At 34.9% G+C, this 13927-nt stretch overlaps 2 protein-coding genes across 2 annotated transcripts in view; both read left to right on the top strand.

Annotated features, from left to right (window-relative positions):
• Positions 1-13927, top strand: part of LOC137027791 (complement factor H-like) — a 59648-nt gene that overhangs the window by 39239 nt on the left and 6482 nt on the right. The gene's annotated exons all lie outside the window — the stretch shown is intronic.
• The window catches only part of LOC137027788 (complement factor H-like), an 80536-nt gene continuing 67040 nt past the window's right edge, over positions 432-13927 (top strand). The window contains exon 1 of the mRNA XM_067396294.1: positions 432-507. Coding sequence (XP_067252395.1) covers positions 438-507 — 70 coding nt within the window. The 5' untranslated portion in view covers positions 432-437. The remainder of the gene's footprint in view (positions 508-13927) is intronic.

The raw sequence follows: 13927 nt of genomic DNA, 5'->3' as shown, positions 1-13927 counted from the left end.
AAAGCTACTTGTGATGTGAACCCAAAATGAGATTTTGGCTTTTTACTATTGGTTGTTTTTCTTTAGTTGTGCACAAAGTGAAGGCAAGTTATTATTTTTGATGATGTTGTTGTTCATCTTAATGTCAATTACATTTTATTGACTTGAATTTAAATCTCATACATATTATAAAGCAGGTCCAAAACTCAAATCCATTTGTGAAATAGACTCTTGATGAGACTGAAAGTGAACTGCATGATACAGTAGATTATCACTGTATTTTGATGTGTTCAGTTGACAGCTGTTAACATCAGATAAAAATGACTTTTCTTTTAAACAAAATATCCATATGTAATAATTTACTTCCTTTTTAGTAAATTATTAACTTTTTGATCCATCATCATACAAAAAGAGACAGAAAACAAAAGTTTCAGTCATTTGTGAAATGAGAGTTCAAAATGAGAGTTCCTGTACAAATCATCAGCTTTTCCTGTTTCCTATTTTCTGTCACTGTTGTGCGAGGTCAAGGTGAGTTTATTCATGTTTAATATGTAGAATATTATACATAATCACACACAACATTTACCTTAAATGGTTGTAAAGAGTGTTGACTAGTACATCTTTGTGTAACATTTGTTTGTGTAACATTGTTCGCTTCGCGAAATGTTGTTGAGAGGATATTACGAAAACATAGAAACAATTGGATAGATTCATATAATGATGGTGAAACACTGTGAACTGCTTAGCAGGTTTTACTAGCATGTGTAGATTAAAGATACTTCACGGCTGGCAGAATGGGCTTTCAATAAAACTTGGCTGCCTATCAGAGGTGGGTAATCCAGGGGTCAAAGAGTAAAAGTCCTGCCATATTTTTATCTCATCCACTGATTAATTGAGTGATGATTGAGCATTATTGAAGATACTTGATGATAAACAAGCAGAATCACCAAAGGAGAAAAATCAAAATTTTTAAGTTACCATCATCGAGGTCAGGGTTTGTTTTAGTTGAGTTTGTTCATTGTTTTTCTGTGACTTTTTAGTAGTTTGTTTTCTAATGTTCAGCGTTGATCTGTTGATCAGAATATGTTGCTTGTCACAATTGTTGAGATTCACAGGCTGATACTTGATGTCTGTGCGTGTCTAAAAGAATTTTTTTTTTTTTGTGATAAGGACAACTTTTGTTAAAAAAAAGTCTGTATTGTATAAACTGATCTGTAACCAATAATGTAAATCTAACTCAAAGATTGGGCTCTAAATGAGTTCAGTGATTCAGACCAAATAATGATTATGTGAAAACATAACCAACAACACCTGATTATCTCTTAACTTTGCTTTTCTGGTTGGTTTTAATGCAGTTAAAACTGCCCAAACAAAATCTAATTTTAAACAGTCAAGGGTCAAGAGCTCAACTAAAGCAAACCCTGACCTCTGTGATGGTATCTTAAAAATTGTGATTTTCTCCTTTGGTGATTCTGCTTGTTATCATCAGGTGTCTTCAATAATGCTCAATCATCACTCAATTAATCACTTATTTATCTCTGTTACGAATTCCACAAACACAGCCTTCGGTCATAACATAGAGAGCGACACATTATAACGTGTCGCCCGGAGTCCCGTCTCCTGCTCCCACAAACACCACAATGTCACCAGTTGAGTCAGAGAGGAAGTTTGTTTATTTCTTAAAGAAAATTAAAGAATGGCTTTAAGTCTCCCTTACCTCCCTGCTAACAGAATAAACAGGAGAAAAATAGTAATTAAACAAAAAAGGGCCTCCCACTAACAAACGGTCTGCATGGGAAAGGGCAATTGAACATTTACCAGCCTATACCGCTAATAATTTGTACTCCACACCAGGATTTACTTTAAAGGTTAATCCAGCAGCATCACACACACTCGGCTGGTACAACAACAGGAAGCAGGAGAGGAAACTCATCGAGCAGTCTTCCCTCCAAGCTTTTATCCACTGAACGATTCCCGGCTCCACCCACATAAACAGCTGCACCTGTATTCACAACAATTAGCATGGAGCAACAGGGGGAGAGCGAGAGAGAGAAAGAGAGCACTTCACACACAACTATTGCTCCACACAACAATGTGACACGACACAAGTATACACTCAGCAATGTTCAGACACGTAACAATCTCATTAATGCTTCAGTGGGTGGAAAAAAAATATGGCAGGACTTTTACTCTTTGACCCCTGGATTACCCACCTCTGGTCTTCCGGACATAGCTTTGTTCAGTGGGATAAAGTCAAAATTTAGCAAAAGTATCTATTAAAGTACACGAAAAACAAGAAAAATTAACATCTGGTTTAAATTTTTAATTTTTGCATTTGCATTGTAGGCCTATAGTCTGAAAATTGGGCCTATAGTCTGGGCCTATAGTCTTGGGCCTTTTTTTTTTTTTATCAATTCAATAGATTGCTCAATTCTGCAATGGCAGTTACAAATATATTTCACAATGTCTGTACTTTTGCAATGTTTGAAAGTTTTAAGCCAAGCATAGATAAGAGCAGGGAGAGCTCACTGCATGAAACAATCCATGCCATATCCTGTGCAAAATTATGTTGCTTTCAGTTAAAACAGCTCAAATTGACTTTATTTCTGACATACATTGTTGATATGAGCCACACCCTGTTTCATTAGGAAATGCAACTTTTCTATGCTTGTACTTTCAGCTTATAAAGAATAATGATGACAACACAACTGAGAATTAAGAAGAAAAAAACATTTATTGAAATAGGTGATTAAGTAATGATAATGACAACACAACTTTGACTTGAAGATAAACAGAAGTAAGCTGTTTATGAGGTACAGCTATCATAAAGAGATACCTTGGAGGAAGAAACATGTTCAATGACATATTTGTGTAAACAAGTGAAAAGAAGTTAGCTGTTCATGAAGTACGGCTGTTATGAGAGATATATAGATAACTTGTTTATGGGTAAACAATGAAAGAATTGGAAGAGATAACTTTTATATAAAAACAAACTGTTGCCCACATAGCAACATTGTGTCGGCCCAGAACCGGCCCAGATCTGGCACATGTGGCATGATGATCTGGCCCACATGCTGCAATGAATTACGGCCCTTGTGTGGGCCGTTTCTGTCTGCCAGATCTGAGCCACAAGCAGGCCACAGCAATGCCACATGTCAGCCAAGAGCAAAGAAATAAACCAGAACTGGACCTTATCTGAGCCACAAAATCTGTGTATATTAAGTATAGAGTGATCTCAGCCTTAACAAGCCTGTTAACAAGCAGAATCATTAAAGGAAAGAAGAGAACAGAAAAAGAGACGAGCAGAAACACTAGAACTACAACTGACTTAATTCACAGCCTTAGATGAAATCAACTGAAGATGAAAGAAGACATTGAATCTCTCAAGATCTCAACAGAGGATGATTAAACAACTCTACAAACAGCATTACCAGCTTCACTTATTACTAACCACATTGACTTTATGTTAGACATCTACAAAAGTTGTTATTGAGAATTAACAGAGGTTTAACTGTTTCATTTGAAGTCACCATAATGGTGAATAGTTGTTCCATTAGTTGGGCTCTTCACTCTTATTATACAATTGTCTTTTCTGTCTGCTGTGAAAGTGTTTTTGTTAAACATATTTGCAGTAGGAAAGACCGCTGAAGTAAAATGAAATCATATGATGAAGGTTATCGGTTGATTGTTTTGTGTGATCATGAAATGGTCTGATATCATTTGAATCTAATAATTGTGCTTTGCTATTAATGTACATTATAACCCTGAGTTACTACATAATGAATTACTGCACCAATCAGAAGATTTTTTATTTATATATATATATATTTTTTATTAAAGGTACTTTGAGATGACACACTAAGACATCAAGAATCAGCACATGAATCTCAACTATGGTGACAATCAAAAGCATCATGTAGCCGCAATGCATGCTGGGTACTATAGTACAAAATTCCCAGAATGCATCAGCATTATGCAGCTGATCTGATTGTCTAAATATTTTGTTTATTGTCACCATCATTGAAATTCATATGCTGATTACTGATATCTGTGTTTTTTTCAACACAGTTTTCCTTCTTGTGTTTTTATTTATTTTCATCTTCTAAGTGATATCTGCAAAACCTCTGGATTTCATTTTGCAGTAACATTTATATTCAGTTATTATGACTTCAGTGAAGCAGGCTATTTGCTAACTAATTGTAGGATACAGTGTTGTTCACAGGCTATGTGATGATTACAAAATCATCAATAGTTTACAATGATCATGCTTAAGTTTTCTTTGCTACCTCCATGTGTTTGACAGAAACACTACCACAGCAGACAGAGAAGACAAAAATTTATGTTAAAAGTTAAAAGGCCAACTAATGGAAGCATCAATCACCATCATGGTAACCTGAAATGAAACAAACATGAGAGTTAAACTTCTGTTAATTCTCAATAAAAACTAGACATGTGACAGAAATAAAATCAGTCTGGTTAGTAATAAGCGAAGCTGGTAATGCTGTTTGTGGAGTTGTTTAATCAGATCTTCAGAGATTTAATGTCTTTTATCTTCAGTTGATTTCCTCTAAGGCTGTGACTGAAGTCAGTTGTAGTTCTTTTGTTTCTGCTCATCTCTTTTTTTCTGTTTCCTTCTTTCCTTCAGTGATTCTGCTTGATAACAGGATTGTTAATGCTGAGATGACTATATAAATAATATATAAATATTGTGTGGATCAAATAAGGTCCAGTTCTTTGCTCTTGGCTGACATTTGGCATTTTTGTGGCCTGCTTGTGGTCCAGATCTGGCAAACAGGAGCGGTCCGCCCAAGTGCCATCATTCCTGCCACATGTGGCCCAGATCATCATTCCGCATGTGCCAGATGTGGGCCGGATTTAGGCCGACACAAAGTTGCTATCTGGGGGGGAATTCCCAAGAAGATGACATCAAGTGGTCAGATATAGTCTATAAAAGGCTGGACCATGAAGAGAGCAAGAGGGGCTGTTTCACACCTGAGACTGTACCTCCGACACCAGAACCAATGCTGATCACGCCTCCATTGCTGATATTGCCTTGACTGAAGAACTTTTTAAAACTTATACTTTATTTAATTACTTGTATAGAATTTTAGTAGAATATATGTAATGCTAGTAGTATTAATGTAATAAATAAATGAACTTATAACTTTATAACTAAACTCGGCCTCATGTGGCATTAATTTAAGTCGTTGAGCCTGAACAGACCATGGAGAAGTCTTCTGTCTGATTGTAAGTATTTTTAAAATGCTTATAATTTAAGTCAGATTTGACTTTCTTACCTAACCTGAGAATAATAAAAATAAGGTAAAGGTGCTTAGAGACGCCTCGAAAAACAACATCTACAAAAGTTGTTATTGAAAATTACCAGAGGTTCAGATGTTGACAGAGGTGTATAGTCCAGGGGAAAGTAGAAGCCCTGCCATACTTTTCATTCCACCCACTGAAGCAGTGTTAAAGTTAATGAGATAATTAAGTGATTAATTGAGTGATTATTGAAGACACCTGATGATAACAAGCAGAATCACCAAAGGAGAAAATCACAATTTTTGAGGGTTTGCTTTAGTTGGGTTCTTGACCCTTGACTTTTTAATATTAGATCTTGTTTGAGCTGTTAACTTAGTTGTAACAGCCAAACAAGCAAAGAGAAAAGTTGATCAGGTGTTGGTTATGTTTTCACATAATTATTTGACCTGAACTCATTTAGAGCTCAATCTCTGAGTTAGATTTACATTATTGATTACAGCAGCACTGTGATTCTACAGCAGAAAATCAACTTTATCAATTCAATCTGAGGGATTTTGCAAAAGGTGTTCTGATCAAAAAAATCGCTTTCATTTAGAGACACATAATCATTATTTGATCTGAATCACTGAACTCATTTAGAGCTCAATCTCTGAGTTAGATTTACATTATTGATTACAGCATCACTGTGATTATGCAGAAGATCAGCTTATACAATACAATCTGAAAGATTTCTTAAAAGTTGTTCTGATAAAAAAAAAACAAAAAAAAAACAACTCTGAACATTAGAAAACAAGCTACTAAAAAGTCACATAAAAGCAGCAAAAAATAAAATAGTGAGAATAAAGGAAATTACTAAGACAATTCAGCTCATAATTTATTCATGCAGCAATGCATGATGGGAGCCGTGGATGAATTTTGATTGGTGGCACCCAGAATGCACTGCAACATGCTTTATTTTTCTCACCACTGTTAGATTCACAGGATGATTCTTGATCTCTGTGTGTCTAAATAAGAGCCTTCCTGCTTTTTCTTCTTCTTGGTGAAACCTTTGAATTATTTAAAAAAAAAAAAAAAAAAAGGATCTTCTGTTGTTGATTAGTGATGGGAAGTTCAGATCATTTTACTGACTCTGACTATTGAGTCTCGTTCAACAAAATGAATGAATCTTTTTTCGAGTCATTTCATTCATTTCGTTCATTTTAGCAAAATGTAATTAAAATGTTACGTGTTACTTCCCCAACACATCTACTACTTATGCAAACGTTCATCCCACTACAAACAATACAAAACTACAATGCTATAAGATTCAGAAATGATTAATTCATTCTTTACCTGGATCTTCAGTTTATGACAAGCTGATTAAGCTCACCTCACCTCTTGTCTGACAAGTCTTCGGGTTTAAGTCGTTCCTTAATGACGTGACAGACAGTCCCATGCTAAACCAATGCATTCTGAGCCGGAAAGAGAATTGATTAGTTCATCTCATGAGTCTTTCGGGTTTTGAGTCGTTCCTTAATCACGTGACAGACCCATACGCTATTTCTGACATTTCTGTCACTGTTTTTGTTACTCTTTCTTGAGGATCTGTGGTGTGTTATTATAAATAAATAAAGCCCTGTTATAAATAAAGTATTGATTAATTTATCTTTTTGACTGTCTATCTGTAAATAAACACTATATAATAATATAATAATCCAAGCCTACAATACAAAGTATTTATAGCCTAGTTTGTTCATTTTTACTCCAATTTTGAGTTTGCTGTTATAATTGCTTTTCCTAGTCAGACTTGACATATTAGTCTAATATATGTATAAGAAGATTGCTCAAAAAGGACATAATGACACAAATTAAAAGCAAATAACATTTTGAATTTGAATTATTAATGTTAGTTTAAGACATCAAGGTTATGATAACTTCAGCTTTAACAGTTGTAACACAAACTCAAACAAAACTGGAGAGTTAACGTTATTTACTAATAAATATAATGTGCTTGGGTCACACAGCATAGCGTATGGGTCTGTCACGTGATTAAGGAACGACTCAAAAACCCGAAAGACTCATAAAAAGAACTAATCAATTCTCTTTCCGGCTCAGAATGCATTGGTAGCGTATGGGTCTGTCACGTGATTAAGGAACGACTCAAAACCCGAAAGACTCATGAAATTAACTAATCAATTGAATCATCAGGTGAACTACTACTAGCAGTACATAACCTGTAGAATATTGCACATGCGCGACTGAACGAATCACCCCCCCCGAGACGACTCGTTCTTCCTCAGTCACATTAAAGATTCGTTCAAAATGAACGAATCGTTCAAGAACGACACATCACTAATTAACAGTGCTGTTGTAAACCTCAATGTGTCGTCACGAGCCGCAGGGTTCAATTTGGATTTGTCTGTGCATGTTTTTTTGACTCTCATAGATTTTGTTCCCATTGACATGCATTATACGACCAACAGACGGTAATGGTTGGAAAAAATCATAATTTATGTTCTAGTGAAGAAACCAAGTCACCCACATCTTGGATGCCCTGTGCCTTTTTGGGTGAAATATCCCTTTAAGCATGTTCAAATTCTTTAATGGTCAAACTCATTGTCTACCTCAATGCAGTGGCAGTTATATATTTTGCAATGTTTGAAAGGTTGATTGTTTTGAAACTTCTTTCATCTCACTCATTTCTGTAGTTTTTCTTCACATTGTCCCAAGGGACAGATTATTTCATATAACAATTTTCTTCTTTAAATGTAAATAACACTAGTCAGTGAAAAAATATCTAACAGGTTTACCTGTAAAGCACAATAGTGAACACATAAAATATTTTTGGAAATTTATTTTTGCTTCCTGTTTATGTTACATAAATGTGAATTAAGAAGTTTGATTTGTCTAAGGTAACTTGTCACTTTAATTTGTCCAAATGACAAAAAGCTACTTGTGATGTCGACTCAAAATTAGATTTCTGTAAACATTTTTGGCTTTTATTTTGATTTGTTTGTTTTTCTTTAGCTGTGCAAAAAGTGAAGGCAAGTTATTATTTTTGATACTGTTGTTCATCTTAATGTCATTTTCAGTTACATTTTATTGACTTTATTGAATTTAAATCTTATACATATTGCAAAGCAGGTCCAAAACTTAAATCCATTTGTGAAATAGACTCTTGATGAGACTGAAAGTGAACTGCATGATACAGTAGATTATCACTGTATTTTGATGTGTTCAGTTGACAGCTGTAAACATCAGACAAAAATTACTTCTTTTTTTTTAAACAAAATATCCTTCTGCATGACCATAAAGTGGTCTGGTATAAAAGAGTCCTCCTTTTGACTGAAAGAGTCCTCCTCCTTTCCTCCATCATACAAAAAGAGACAGAAAACAAAAGTTACAGTCATTTGTGAAATGAGAGTTCAAAATGAGAGTTCCTGTACAAATCATCTGCTTTTCCTTTTTTCTGTTTTCTGTCACTGTTGTGCGAGGTCAAGGTGAGTTTATTCATTTTTAATATGTGGAATATTATACATATTATAATCACACCCAACATTTACCTTAAATGATTTTAAAGAGTGTTGACTAGTACATCTTTGTGTAACATTTGTTTGTGCTTCTCAACATTTCTTTAAAAGGAATATTACATATGAAAACAGAGAAACCGTTTGGAAAGATTCATATAATGGTGAAACAGTGTACTTGTCACATTGTAACATTGATTCAATGCCATTATCCTTGATTTTTTTTTTTGAAATTTCAACATTTTTTTAACATTAATTGTGGGTGCAAAAGTGATATTGATTCAATGCAGTTAACGTTGACACATTAACATTGATTTTACATTATGTCAGTCATTGCTTGTTATCTGGGTATACATTAAAGGGCTACTTCACCACTGGCAAAACGTCAAGAACGTTCTCCAAATATTCAGTTTTGGTTCTGGGAATGTAAAAAACGTCCAGTTAGAGTGATGTTAGAGGAACGTTTTTTATGAGGTATAATGTTCCTCAAACATTCTTTCAACTTAAATTTGATAAAAAAATCAACATTGTAGGAACATTGATTTGTAACATTCCAAGAACATAAAAATGTCCAGTTTCCTTAATGTTAGTAGAATGTTATTTAAAGGTTAGTAAGATGTTTCTGAAACATCCATGAAATCATCCAAACACCTGCTGTGAACAAACACTGAAGAGAAAGAGAAAGAGAAATAAGAACACAAACTACAACTTTCTTCAGTCACAGCCTTAGATGAACTGAAGATAAAAGGCATTAAATCTCTGAAGATCTGATTAAACAACTCCACAAACAGCATTACCAGCTTCACTTATTACTAACCAGATTGACTTTATTTCTGTCAGACATCTAAAGAAGCTCTTATTGAGAATTACCAGAAGTTTAGACGTTTCGTTTGAGGTCACCATCATGGAGATTGGTGGTTGCTTTAGTTGGGCTTTTGACCCCTGACTTTTGTTGAGATGTTTCTTTATCAACAATTGTAGTTGTTTTCAGAAAACGTTTTGACATGTCTGTTTTAATAATACACAAACAAATGCATTTAAGCTGTTTAAGGAACTGTTTTCTTTTTCTGTAATTGTAAACTCAACCAATGTGAAAAATACCTTTTGCAATGCTGTTATTGTTAATTTTAGTTTGTTTAAAATATTGTTTTGTGTCGTTTATACACTAAGACATCAACATTTGGCATATGAAACACAACAATGGTGACCTACTTCATGTCAGCATACAAAACATATTCATGGTTCCCAGCATGCATTGCGACATGAATAAATTATGCATTCACCATTGTTGAGGTTTGTATGATGAGTGCTGATGTCTAAGTGTTTTTAAATTCTGAACAGTTTATAAACAATTATTAACATAAATTAGTTCAGTGTTAAATTTTTTTTCATTTTCACATAACACCTTAAGAATCAGAATGAGCTTTATTGCCAGGGATGGAATGATTGAATTTGTTGAAGTGATAGAAGCTCAACAGTGTAACAGAATGACAGTGATGAGACAAGACAAAGATAATAAAAAGAACTTTCTCAGTTGGTAGAGGAAGTACAGCCTCTGCTGTAAAGAAAAGTAAAAAAAAAAAAAAAAAAAAAAAAGTTTATTAAACCACTTTAATTCAGTTGTTTTTCTGTTATAAAAACAGACTGCTTTATCAATGCAGAAATGTTTTCTGAAAGGAGTGAATTTTCTGTCTTACTTTTTGGCAAATAGGAAAACTTCAACACCCATAATATACTGGGCAATGGCATGTTGCCATCAGAGTCAGATAACACCTTGCTTTAGCAGGAAATACTCCTTAGCAATTTTTTTTAGCCATAATGGTGTCTACTTGTATAGTTCCTGGGAAGAAGTGTAAATGTTTAGCAGAAGTGAGTTAATTTAGGTTTCTAGACCATTTAGGGTTCTAGATTTGAATCCAGGCCAGAAGAAACGCGCTGAAACGTTTTCGTGACTCCCAAATGTCCTGACAGAGGATGTTCATGAGCCAGTTTCAAAACTTGCAAACGATACCCAGTCGGTAACACAATCTGATATCTCACCTGCCAATCTGCCGCATCAGAATGCGGAGGTTTCCATTTGCGCATGAGAACTCCCTCCTCCCATTAATAAGCTGTATTTAATTCAGAGATCTCATTTAAGTCAAGTCAAGTCAAATTTATTTATATAGCGCTTTTACAATTGGTAATTGTTTCAAAGCAGCTTTACATATTAGAAGCACAGAAAAAAGGGAAGTGGTTAAAAATAAGCTGTACAAACAAGCGTGGTAATATGTTGGCTGACTTCCAGGGGTGGAAAAAACCCCCTAGGAGAAAAACCCAGCGTGCTAGCACTGGGAAAAAAAGTCCTAGGAGGGAAAAAATCCCTTGGAAGATATATATAATATATGTAAATGGATATGGAGATCAAAATCTGAATTCTACATTTTTATTATAGAGATTAAAAATAGATTATATATAAATATATGTTAGCGGATACGGGGATTAAAAATCTGAATTATAGATGCAGCCATAACTGGATCTGTAGGCCCATTGTCTCCTGGGATACGTTGTAGTCAGGTCCAGACACAGGTTCTCCATCTGATCTGGATACGGCCTGGATCCAGCACCCGGCAAACCTCAGGATAAGCAGAGACAGATATTAGCATAGATGCCATTCTTATTCTGATGTACAGGTATATCTAGTGTAATAGGAAATGTTCTCGGTTCCGGCCGACCTAATTATTGCAGCGTAACAATCCTTTAACGGATTTGAAAAATGTTAATGCATTGATAATGTGTTATGTGTATGCAAGAGCAAAGAGATGTGTTTTTAGTCTAGATTTAAACTGACAGAGTGTGTCTGCTTCCCGAACAATGCTAGGAAGATTGTTCCAGAGTTTAAGTGCTAAATAGGAAAAGGATCTGCCGCCTTCAGTTGATTTTTACATTAACTGCCACCTCAGAACAATTTTGCAGCATAGGATCAGCCTTCTGGGCTAGAGATAACTGATCTCGACCCACCTGTAAATGAACTCCCTCGGTTATTGGAATTTCTGAACCAGACTTTACTTCAGCCTCTACAATCAAGGGATTTTTTCCAGACTCACCATCAACACCAAGGAAAGAGTCAGAGATGTCAATGACATCGTTGAACTTCTTCAATTGCGACCTTGTTACTGCACAAGCTGGAAACACCGTAGGAAACTGAGCAGACAAATCACACTGAAAGAGGCAGGCATCAGGTCTATTAGCCACCACTGGGCAAGGTAAAACGTTAGCCCCAGCGAGATCATTCACAAGAATTATACCAACCCCGTCCACAGGTAGTTTTGGGTGCACACCCAACTCAACAACAAGATCAGTGAACATTATGGAGGGGAACCTGGGCCCTCATTTATCAATGGTGCGTACGGACAGATTTGTGCATAGTGAGTGCGTAAGAACAGTTTCACGCAAAGTGTGGGATTCACCAACTTGTACTTAAACGTAGAAATGTGTGTAAATATAAGCACACCTCTGAGCATGCTTACGCAGATAATCTTTTGGTAGAATAGTGACACTACACACAAAAAACATTTAAGAGTGTCACAGTATGCATTAAGCAATCCACATGTCGTGTTTCCTTTATTTATAAAACACTCAATTTATCAATTGTCTAGTTTTACACACAGTGCGTAATTGGTGTCACTGTAAAAAAAAAAAAAAAAATTATGGTAAGTAAATAATACAAAACAAAAAAACAAATGCAAGTTATTTAGTATAGTACTCAATTTAAGCTTGTAGAAATTAAAGTGTAAATATCAACATTATAAAATTAAGTAAAACTACTTTTCTACTTTTCTGATACTGGTGTTCCCATCATGCACTGGGCCTTGAATAATTAATGAGGTCAATGTTTTGCTGTTTACCAGCTGTTTTTACACTGTTGTATCATTGCTTTTGTGGTAAGGTTTAGTAACTTAACATTTTGTGACATTTGGAGCTCATTTTCTACTCAAAATGCCACAATCACACTCAAAAATGTTCCATCAAATGTTACAGTCATTGTGTGTTGTGTACCAAGTATTGAGGTCTCTGTGTTCAACTATAGTGTTACTTTTAATATGTAGATATATTTACACAATATTTTTCGTATTATCTGTTTAGATGTTTCTAAGTAAAAATATACACATCAATAGCATGGTTTCATTCAGTGTTATATTGTTTGTGTAAAATGTATTGCAAAAGAGTTTTAAACTAAATAGAAATTACTCAACTTTTTATTGCTAAAGTTAAAATTGCTTATAATTTTACTTATCTTAGCTAAGTAGAGTAACTTAAACCCATATTTGAAATTTACTTAAATAGTTTATTTGTGCTAAAAATTAAGTGAACTTTATCTTTATTTTATTTTATCTTACATTATTGGAAGACTCTGAAAACAATGTGCTCCAGAGAGCACGTTTTCCAAGATCATGCTGATCTGCTTGGCAAGAGCTCTGTTTGCTATTATTGCGGTGAGGAAAAAACACAATCACGTGACTTTTAAAGGGAAGTGTTGTCACCATATATGGTTCATTGGAGGCGTTTCTTGAACGTGAACGTGAACGAGCATGGCACTTCCGCACATGTGGGATTTATCAACAATGATTGCTTACTTATGTGCGTAAGAACTGCGTGCGCACGTTTGATAAATGCGGCTTTTCTTGTACTTAGGCACATTCTAAATTTCATTTGTTGGACAAAATATAGAACCTTTTCTACGCACTGTTGATAAATGAGGGCCCAGGAGTCAGAAAGTAAAAGTTCTGCCATATTTTTATTCCACTCACTGAAGCAGTGTTAAAGTTAATGAGATAATTAAGTGATTAATTGAGTGATGATTGAGCATTATTGAAGACACCTGATGATAACAAGCAGAATCACCAAAGGAGAAAATCACAATTTTTAAGCAACCATTGTGGAGATGAGTGTTTGTTTTAGTTGAGCTCTTGACCCTTGTCTATTTCACATTAGGTTAGTTTGAGTTCTTAATTGAGTTGTAATAGCCAGACAAGCAAATAGTGAGAATAAAGGAAATCACTAAGACAATTCAGCTCATAATTTATTCATGCAGCAATGCATGATGGGAGCCATGGATGAATCTGTTGAATCACAGTGCTGCTGTAATCAATCATGTAAATCTAACTCAGATATTGGGCTCTAAATGAGTTCAGGCAAAA

Source organism: Chanodichthys erythropterus, chromosome 10 (assembly GCF_024489055.1).
Source record: "Chanodichthys erythropterus isolate Z2021 chromosome 10, ASM2448905v1, whole genome shotgun sequence".
NCBI lineage: Eukaryota > Metazoa > Chordata > Actinopteri > Cypriniformes > Xenocyprididae > Chanodichthys > Chanodichthys erythropterus.
This window is presented reverse-complemented; position numbering and strand designations above follow the sequence as displayed.